Here is a 10799-nt window from a genome sequence, read left to right on the forward strand (position 1 = left end):
CGGAGATATCGGGGAATAAAAATCGAAGAAACACACTTGCGACTACAGCTTGCTAATCTTTCGCAGTGTTTACTCCTCGATAAAACGCTTTACACGTGATTTTCGTCGCTTATACAAAAAGATTATCGCGGAGCGCAGCTATACACGGTAACACATGATTCCTTTTTTTTTTTTTATCTTACACGAGATTCAACAATGATTGAGTAAAAAAAGCCGTCCACGTTTATTCGACGCGGTAACAAGGGATTGGTAAAATATATAATATGATATAATATAGCGATATACATAATATAATCTAATATAATCTCTAAAATCTGTCATATAACATAGAATCTGTATATAAATAATAAATAGGAAATAAAGGAGCGGGTGGATCGATTAGCTTGGTAAGACTTTAGCACTAAATTACCGTTACGAAGAACATTTATATAGGAGACTATGGGGGGAAACTGGTGACTGGACAAACAAGAGTGTGAAGATAAATTGAGAACAGTGAAAGAGAGAGAGAGAAAGAGATAACTAACAATAGACGTGACTATACAGCTGATTTCATTTGGCATAATAGTCTAGAGCGGACTTTTTTCTAGCGCGATAGGATACGGTCAGTGAAGATCATCGACCCAAGCGGTGTCTAATGACTCGATGAGAGTACGGACGAAAGCCATCTCCTTCCGTGCATTCTCTAAGATTACCCGAGGATCCTGGGACGTGCACCGCAATACATTCGGTGCCATCACCATCGCAAGATTATTGGCGTCCATTTTAGTACGGGCGACTACCTCGGGTCTAGCGAATATCTGTAAAGTTATTACAATATCGTAGTACATGTTCTCCAAACACGTTTTAATTTGATTCAACGGTATCGAGGGCTCGCTGCTCTTGAATCCTCATACTCTCACCGTGCGTTTAGCATTAAATGTTGCTGTATACACAAATCTGCTTAACGAGCGCGTGATACTTTGTTCGACATAAACATGAATTAAAAAATTCACAACTGCATATAGCTAAGCACACGGTGAAAATAGTAGATAAATTTTCATTCAGCTTTCTCTTATTGAGAACGTATGAAAATATTTTCTTACCTGTAGGAAGCGTATTAGATGACACAGCACACGACGATTAAGATCCGGCAAACGTTCAACAAATGCGGCCACATTTGCCGCAGAGGCTTCCGGATCGTCATGCCGCATAGATACACACTCTACGTAGAAGGAATCCGGTATTAACGGCTCGTACAACTCGCGTACCCATAATTTTAGCAGGGAGGCAGGTGCGTGGGCGTCCTGAATAGATGCCAGAACTGGCCCATCTTCGAACTTGTCTAAGCAGGATTTTAACGCACTGACTTCGTCAGCATCTGCGGATACTCGGAAAATACCCTCAGTTAACGTGCCGCCACACACAAGTACTTGTCGCGTCAGTGTGGTTTGTATCCATGGTAACTCTCTAAGCGGGAAGCGGTCCCTTTGTAAAGCCATAACTTCCGAGAGCGTTGCACCGAACATAGACGCGCGGAAGATTTGTATCTATAAAAAAAAAGTACAAACTTTTAAGTCACTATATCGTAAAATTAATTACTAGATAAATGAATTTTTTAATTACTGTTAATACATCTTACCCTCGCTTGATCGATATCCTCCATCGTGGCCTTGCGAGGTTGTCGTTTGCCATGCGCGCCGATTCGTTGCAATCGTCTGCAGGCTACGGTCGCGTAATGACTAACTTGCACGTGTATTGGCCACTTGGCAACTTCGGGAAACTGGAAGTTGGGATCACGATGCCTATTCATATAGCCTTCAAGGTAGGGTTCAAACGTCGCACTAGGCGGCACAAAAGCCAGACACACAGCCATCAATTCCCATCCACGTCGTAGACTTTCTTTTCGCGGATTTTCTGTTGTTTGTCGACAAATCTGAACGTACAACTCATCCCGCAAAGGTGGCTTCGTAAACGCGGTATTCACAATATCCATAGCGACGCCGTCTAATGTCATGCCGACGTTAGCTTTGCGATCTCCCATGTATACTTGAACCAATCGGAATAAATTGCAAGCCTCTCTCTTAAGTAATTTTTCGCCGTCCACCATCGCAAGCATTGGCTGTGGTATTGGATCTTTCGACCAGCTAAGAATATCCCGTACGCTAAATTTCTTCCGAAACAATAATCTCAATCCTTTTGGTCTACCACAATTCAAATTAAGATTGTCTTGCGCGTATTTCTCGATGTCACCACCACCCGTGCTGTCGTCTCTTCGCGCTTCATCAAGATCAGTATTGTCAATATTCGTTATACCAATACTTGGAGTTGAACTTACAGTGGGTATTGAGACTTGTCTCGTAGTCACGACACTGTCTCTCGCTTCCGTTTGTGACACAATATTAGGTGGAGACGGCGGTCGTACTTGCGGCCTTGTCAGAGTATCGGCTGTGGTATAATAAGTAGCTAAACCCGCTGTGTCATAATTACCTAAATCTAAAAAATACCCGGAAAAAAAAACTTTATCGTTAATTATATCATTCAATATAAAAGTTACATGTTTATAATCTTTAAAATAATTTTATACCTGCGTAGTGATCCTCAAGATATTCTTGACTGGAAGAGTCGCCTTGATTGCTGGCCGCTTCGTCGTCAGCGAATTGATCGTCGGAATCGTCGTCACCTCTTCCACCGATACCTTCGCCCCTGCCACCTTCCTCGTCCAAAGAATCTTCTCCTTCTTCTACTAATAAAGGATCTCCGAATTTGTAACAACCTATATATATATAAATAAGAATAGCAAAAAAACGTTGCATAAAATTATAATATAAAAAAAATTATTGTTATTACTGTTATTATTAATTACCTGATAATTTCGCTTGTTGAAGGATATAATGCTGCAACGGTAATAAGTGATCGGCATCAGGCAGAAGATTGCCGTAAAACGGCGACGATGGGGGACTAGGATTTCCATTACTTCTTTTCTTTTTACTATCATCTCCTTCGGCATGGCCTTCTGTTTCTTCACCTGCCGCACTATTGCTACTGCTGTTACTGCTGTTACTACTGCTAGTATTACTACTAAGTCTTTGTCTAGCTTGTTCGTGAGTTTGACTTATCATCAAATAACGTTCGTGCATAGCGTCGTCATCTCGCTCTCTTCTTCTAGCCTGTTGCTGTTGTTGCTGTTGCATTTTTTGTTGTTGCTTCTGTTGTTGCACAAAACTGTAACTGCGACCCAACGGCTGCGATCCAACACCTTGTAAAATAATAATAATTCATGTATTGCAAAAGATACGTGCTCATACAGGAAGATGGCGAAAGAAATATAAAGATTATCTCGCTTACAATCCAGTGAGTTATTGCACGCTGTGTTTCGCCTGTATTCTTTTTCTCTATCGCGCTCTCGTTCTCTCTCTCGTTCTATCGCTTCGAGACCTCCTCGTTGCTTTGACGAATTACCACTATGTACGCCAGCAGTCCTTCCGAGACTCTTGGCGGGATCGTTCCTCTCAGACAACATTGCACCATACATATCTCTAACATTCGCTTCGGAAAGTGACGCAGAGCATCCATGATGCCTTCTACCTATGCTACCCGTACCATCCTGTGGCTGCTTATTCACGTTTCTCGAGTGCATGGAACTTGGATAAAAGGCTGACGGGTTTGTTTTATCGAGACTATTGACTCGTTCCCGATGATGCTGTTGCTGCATCTCTCTATCCCTATGGTAACGATTGCCACTCTCCATTAAGGAACCATACTTTTCGCCTTGTGATTTATAACTATGGCTAAGTTGAACCTCAGGTGGGCGATACGGTGGCATTTCCTGCCTGAAGACTCGGGATTCCATCAAAGAATCGCGATATGGCGAAGTACTCGGCTCGGGACCATACGAGCCTCTACTACTTTCTCTACCTAAAATATTAAAAATTCAATCGCGACACGATTAAAATATATACGTAATTTATATGTAAAAAATATTTCTGATTAAAACGTAAGAAAAAATATTATACATTCTTACCATTTTTACTTTTGTCTAGATCCAAGTTTCCAGCTCTACCTTCGCGTTGTGGATCAGTAAAAGTTTTTTTCTTAAATAAAGGTGTGCTAGTCGAAAGCGATAAGCCCAGAGGCGGTGGTTCGCCCGCCAAAGACACAGACTTCTGGTTTTTCACACTTTCGAGAGTTCCGCTTTTGTGACACCTAGTTTCTAATGTACCGCTACTGTGCTGCCTAGGAGAGGATTGTGCGGTGTTTACCGGCGTTTGCGCGGCCGAACGATGATGATGCCTATGTGGTGAATCCAACAAGCGATAACTGGTTGACTCCAAGGAAGTTCTACTGTGCGAGACGGAACTATCGCTGGATCTGCCAGAGTCCTGCGAATGATTGTGTTGTCTGGTACGCGTTGTAGGTACATCATGGTGCCTGTGATGTCTATTATTATGATGATGATGGTGATGATGGTGTCGCCTCGCGGACGGAGACGGAGAAGGAGGAGAAGTCTGAAGATCGATGCCCGAAGTCCGCGTTTTGTTCGAAGTACTGAGAGAAAGAGCTTGCTACGGAAGAAAATGTAGTCATACAAAATCACGAAATATTAATGTCGTCTAATTCCTTGAGAAAAAAAATTTAATTTACCACTGTCGGAGTCAAATTCGTAGTCTCTTGATGATTAAATCGTGTCGATCGACTAACCGAAGGAGTTTGCGTTTGCGTCGAGACGGATTCTTTCTTTCTCAGCTCGGTTGCTTTTTGAGTATCGGATGTGCTACCGCTTGCAGGTTCCGTGTTCTGTTTCAGCGTCTGTATAAATATAAAAATATACAGATAGATCATCCAATAAAATACAATTGCCGGCAATTAATTGATCGATAATCTTCTTTATCTATAAAATATTCAACAAAAGACATGATTGCATATAATCATTTGCGTATAAATCGTATATTTTTTTTGTATAATCCATTGCATTTAAAAATATAAGTAAATGCCAGAATATACGTATTTTCTGAAACATCTGGCAATCATATTTTTGTCAAACTTTCAATGAACGAACAGCATTATCACGAGAAAAGTTTCATGATAGTAGCATGGCATAATGTAAACCAGAGTTTTTTCTCCCTGCAAACGTCTATTTATAGCTGAGAAGAGAGCAGACGCGCTTGCACACTTATATCTCCGCCACTTTAAGATACAGTTCTGTAACGTGCGTTATCCCGGAGAAACTTACAAATCATCACACACATCCGTGAATGTGTCTACACGCGCCCTGCGAGTCTATACGGAACTCACGGATTTTGTGTGCGATTCGTAAAGATCCGATCCCGGCGGATATCCCGATGGGGGGCACGATCTTATCTGCATTTTATCTATCTGTCTGAACGGCCGACTCAATCGATGACTCACTCGCGGCACCAATATTGTACAAATGTGTGAAATCATATCAAACGATATCAAATTGCGTGATTTTTTTTCTTTTTACCTGAAGTTTTGCCAACGGTATGATGTCACAGTCCGTCGGGCGGTGCCACACGGTTTTCTGAGACGTCGCGTTGTAATAATAAAACCTGGAGGTGTTCTGATCGAATAGCTCCCACCATTGATTGTTGTCCGTTTTTTTCCTGCAAATTTATTAAACGGGACGTGTACCACATATCGTAATAGCCGGTGACTTAGTACTTTCTCTAAGAAAACTTTCTCTAAAATAATTACAGCGGTTACTACTTCCAGACATTTAAATGATTACACGGGATCGAGCCGAATGCCTCGAGGTTTAAGATAAAGGCCAATTAGACGCTGGGTGATCGATTCAGCTTCGAAAGTAAATTATCCACCGGGGAAAACAATGCAGTTCAATTGCGGGACGAGGGCCAAGAGAATTATCAAGTAAACGCGAGGCATTCCGCGCGAGGATCCGTTGATGAATCGATGTGAGAAGGCTGCTTACACAGGTACACCCGGCGGAGGATCCCACACACATTCTCCCGTGGTCAGGTTCGCGTACATGTGCTCCTTCGTGCGTGGCTCGATGATCTCCACCCATTCCATCCTGCTGCAATTGTCAGCCGTTAGTAACGTTAACAACGATCTCACGGCGGGGAAGGTGGCATCGATTTGTCGCGATTTAACCCGCCGTCGATTTATCGGGCCTGGAAAATAGCCGATGACGGACGATATCGCGGCGGTTCCGAAGTCGCTCTAGTTCCCCGAAACTTTCACCCGCGCGTCTTGCCAGGTTTTCCCTTCCGCCGCGTGCGGGAGACGAAATCCCGGCGCGGGATCGATACGTCAGGGAGACGGGTCCCGCGTGCGACTCGCGATCCCGCACGCGGGGAACGGGGCCTGGCGCGGGGGGATAAAGGGGCCAAGGCGATAAGGCAGAAGGGTTCCGCGATACTGACGTAACTCGGCGCGCGCGTTTGAGAGCACGGCCACCGACGGCGGTGCCGGGGAACGTTAATTGGAACGTCGTGCTCGATCTCGGGAGGGGAACAAAAAAAAATCAACAGCGGGGGAAAGAGGAAGCGGCGGGATCGAAAAGAGGGACACGGGGACACCGCGCGAGGACACGCCGTCGACAATCGGGGCGCACGAGGGAGGGTGCTTCGCTCGTCCGACACGCCGCGCCCCGCTGCCGATGGGCCCCGTAAATTGATAGGAATGTTGGGTCGCGATGCAACGAGAAAGACCACTCTGATGTCACGCCGGTCGTTTAATTGGCCGAAATAGGCCGCGGAAATCCATTCGCGCGTGGATCGCGCGGGGCAGCGATCGCGCGCGCGACAACGGGGAACGGCAAATGGGACGGAAGGGGAACGTGCGAACGGAGAGAAATAAGAAAAAGACGAGGACAGAAGGCGCGGTACCGAGAGGAAACGCACAACGCGAGTTTGAGACACTTTAAGACGCGGACTGTGAGAAGCGAGGTAGAGAACAAACGAGAAAGACAGACCCGCCCATTCGCGACCACGGCTAACTTGAGAGCGAAAACGTCGCGAGGGAACCGCGAAGCAACGCGCGGCGAGAAATCTCGGGCGCCTTGGTTATCATCAGAAGGCGACGCTGCGGACTCCTCTCTCTTTCTCTCCTTCCCTCTCTTTCTCTCTCTTTCTCTTTTGCGACTCTCGTGTACGTACGAAAGGTACGAAGGGAAGGTACGAAGCAAAACGGCGAGAGAGCAGAATGCGAGACGGAGAGGGAGAAAACTGGGACGGGTGGCTGTAAAAAAAAAAAATTCACTATCGATCTGCGAGCACACCGTCGGCCTCCCCGTGTGCGCCGTGTGTATGTGTCGCGACGGCCGCGTTTTCCCTAGAGCAGCGATCGCGGCCGCTGCACCCTGCAGGTGCAGCCGGGTGCAGCTAAGGGACACAAGGCAGACCTCTCCTCGCCCTTACCCGTCGGATGCCATCTCACGCGTTCCCGGCTGGCCCACAGCCGCCGTCGTCGTCACTCTCGCCGTCCCCGTCGTCGTCGTCGCTACCGCCGTCGACGTCGCCTCTCTCCTCGTCACCGTCGTCGCTGCAACGCGCGGCGACGAGTGCAGCGCGGTGCGGTGCACTGCCGCGCTCCGCTCTACCACTCCACTCCAGTCTTCGCGATCAGCCGCCGCTGCTTACCCCGTGTTGGGCACGTCACCCTCGCCAACGATCACCACTCTCCTCCGCCCGACACTTCTCACTGTGACGATGATGACACACGGATGTCGCAACGTCCCATTTCCGCGAGCGCGAACAGCGACGCGGCCCCTTCATGGTAGCCCCGCGACGGCCATCTTTTTCCGTCTGTTTAGTTCGTGGTTCAGGTTTCGCCCACATTGCACGCACCGGGAGTATGCAATTCGCAAGAAGGACGCGAAAACGTAAAATTGTCGGAGCGATTCCAGAGACTCCGCGCATCGCGTACACGAGATTCCGATTTCGAAATCGCTGATTTAAATAATACATTTTTTACACTTGTAATTATATACCTAAAGCACCGACTTTTTTTATCTTTTTTATCAATTTGATCAATAATATAATTAAAAAATTACATATTGTCCGCTTACAGAAAGGATAATCCGTTACTACAGGCTTAATTCGTAACTTTATGAATATTAATGCACATATTTTTCTTACAAAAATGTATATAAAAATTATAATAACGTAGTTATATAAATGTATTGTAATGTAAAGTTTTCATAATATTCGCAGTAACACTATATGGACTGGATACACCAGCGTGTCACACGATACCCTCTATAACAACTTTCACAATTTCTATTTAAAAATTACATCTAAAATAATAAGCGTGTTTCTCTCTAAATGTATTTGGTACGAAGTCTTTTCGTATTTTAGCACCAATTTATAAATCTTATAATAAAAATATATTATAAAGATTTTTAAATTTTAAACTCACAACAAAGAGATCCCAATGATTAATTAATAGAAAATTAATTTTTTCATTAATGCTGAGTTTTGATTTTAATTTTGTGATATGCGTTGCAAAGCAGCCCTCTAATATTATAAATATTGTTGAAACTTTCTGGTTGCACGTTATATGACGAATCTACTGCTTTCGCCCAGATTTCAACCTCTTTAGAGCGTTTGTCCACAGGAAGTTCCACGTTCCATAATGTCCAACTCCAATACCGACCTTGCTTTGCCTGAAGATCCTCTATTAAGTCTGCCGTGTGCCAAGTCTTTCCTAAAACAAACAGCGCGAAAGGTTTGTGAAAGATCGTTAAAAGAGGAATTAATTAAATTGATTTTGATCTCGATGTTACGTCTTTTTACCTTGATCGTTTGTAACGTCAATACGAATTACTTTTCGGCCACCACCGGACCATGCATAACCTGATGAAAAACGGTATAATTAGAGTTCACAAAGGGTTAAAAAATTTAAGGCGCAACGATCGTCACAAAATTAACAAAAACAATTTATAAAATTTGATTTTATCAGACTAATTTGTCTTTGCGTTTACCTTTCACCTGAATTTTGCCATTTTTGACTTTGACCACGTCCGAATTTTGCGGATCGCAGATGGCCGATATTACGGGCATTTCTTGTATTGCCGGCGATTTGCTGAAATCGACGTTGTCCCAAGTTGTACTCGGAGAAAATCCTTTGTAATCACCCTGCTGCCACTGCGACTGGCTCTCCTCCTTTGAGACGACAATTTTACTCAGCCATTTCACGTTTCTCGCGCCCACGACACCGGGGACAATTACTCTTATCGGAAATCCGTGATCTCTGCTTAATGGTTTACCATTCATTTCATAGGCCAAAATCACATCCGCTCTTGGATCCATTGCTTTAGAAATAGGAATACTTGTCGCATACGGCATACCAGATGGATCTAAATCGTATCCCTCAAACTGAACATGGTTAAACTTATCTTCACTGATTCCTAAATCTTTTAATACATCGCATAACCGTATACCCGTCCACGTGGCGTTTCCAACAGCACCTACGTTCCAGCTGACACCTTTTAGATTTTTCACCTGAATAAGAAAACAAAGCGTTACGTATTTAATTAATTTAAGCAACAATTTGTCTCTAATTTTTGCAGAGATTTACCTTCGACATTTCCGAACGTCTGTTTCCACCACACATTACTGCTGCTGTTATAGTTGTTTTTTCATACTTTGTTGTTAATGCTTTAAAATCCAGTGTCTTTATAGTCGTTCCCTCTATTGCTAATTCTAACGTGTAATTTTTTAAATCTATTTTAGGAACTGGTAAGTGATTTCTTACATAAAAAAAGTCACTAAAAAGAAGAATATACATCAGTTTGTAATTAAAACATGTATTGCAAAAAAAAAAAAATTAATAATGCATAATTACACTTACACAGGCGTAATAAAACTCTCGACTAACAGTGGTGAAGATGGTTCAGCGCAGAAAGGCTTACTGCCATTAATTTTTAAGACCTTATGCCTAGCAGGCTCATTCTCATAAGGATCATACAAATCGTTTTCATTAGATTTAGCATCCTCCTCTGATATATTGCCAATTCTCATGGACTCCAGCAGGGATTGTATCTCTGGTGTATTGTGGTTTGCAAATATGGACCAAAACGGCTCGATAGATCCCCCGGCAGCCATCACAATTTTTGAGGGGCCGCCTGGGTGCTTGTCGACAAATTCTGTTATGTCGTATACACCTCGACCGAAAATCACCCAAATACGGTTCTGCTTACTGTCGTGCCTTCCTACTTCTTCCAGGGTGTAGGTTTTCATGTCCTTTCGCAGCTGACCACATTGTACGTTTTGCGTTGCACTGAGAGCGTAAACGGTTTTCTTATGCTTGAAAGTGTAGTAAGATATACCTAAAGTAGCAACAGCAAAGCATGCTGCGTATAATATGTTAGAATCTCGCACATTTTTGGAGGATTTATTTTCCTCCGTGGGATGTTGCTGGTAGGTGTTATAATTTCTCGCGACGACTTGCAGCAGTGGTGCTTGTGACCTAAAATTAATGCGTAAAATTTATCGGTGCATAGAAAAAAAAAAAATGCCATACGTCATTACTAACTAAAAACTAAAATCTAAATTCAATATACAATCTTTACAATATACAATATATAATAAATTACCTTTGTTTTATTCCGCGAAATATTTTCAAGAGTAAGCTCATGTTGCCGATATGCGAATTTGGTGTTTATTCTGTTCGAAAAAATTAACGACTAATTCTATCAGCATTATCAGTTAGGTCGTGACAGTTGTTTATCGACATAAGCAGACTGGAGTACTGGAGAAAGAGAGAGGCTGGACCAGACTGGAGTATGCTGTATGCTGAAATAAAATAAAAAAGGAAGCAAAGTGAAAAGTGCCGAGAGT

At 43.6% G+C, this 10799-nt stretch overlaps 2 protein-coding genes across 3 annotated transcripts; both read right to left on the reverse strand.

The window, feature by feature from the left end:
- Positions 1-43: 43 nt before the first annotated feature.
- Rhogap93b (MyTH4 and RhoGAP_KIAA1688 domain-containing protein RhoGAP93B) lies at positions 44-7750 on the reverse strand. 2 transcript variants are annotated; one of them, XM_070655560.1, is made up of 11 exons: positions 7377-7750; positions 5927-6031; positions 5462-5600; positions 4621-4785; positions 4001-4541; positions 3325-3894; positions 2843-3235; positions 2564-2722; positions 1619-2472; positions 1083-1526; positions 44-797 (listed from the first exon to the last, which is right to left on the reverse strand). In XM_070655560.1, exons 1-11 carry the CDS (start codon positions 7388-7390, stop codon positions 603-605), a joined length of 3579 nt encoding a protein of 1192 aa, XP_070511661.1. In that variant the 5' UTR covers positions 7391-7750; the 3' UTR covers positions 44-602. The 2 variants fall into 2 exon arrangements, with proteins under 2 accessions (XP_070511661.1, XP_070511660.1); XM_070655559.1 differs by having other exon boundaries at positions 2564-2752.
- Positions 7751-8045: 295 nt separating this feature from the next.
- Positions 8046-10726, reverse strand: Shop (sulfite oxidase). The gene is made up of 6 exons (XM_070655623.1): positions 10556-10726; positions 9811-10428; positions 9538-9727; positions 8942-9461; positions 8754-8813; positions 8046-8664 (listed from the first exon to the last, which is right to left on the reverse strand). The coding sequence occupies exons 1-6, from the start codon at positions 10594-10596 to the stop codon at positions 8423-8425; spliced, it is 1671 nt and encodes a 556-aa protein (XP_070511724.1). The 5' UTR covers positions 10597-10726; the 3' UTR covers positions 8046-8422.
- Positions 10727-10799: the final 73 nt, after the last annotated feature.

This window comes from Cardiocondyla obscurior, linkage group LG04 (genome assembly GCF_019399895.1).
Source record: "Cardiocondyla obscurior isolate alpha-2009 linkage group LG04, Cobs3.1, whole genome shotgun sequence".
In the NCBI taxonomy this organism is placed as follows: Eukaryota; Metazoa; Arthropoda; class Insecta; order Hymenoptera; family Formicidae; genus Cardiocondyla; species Cardiocondyla obscurior.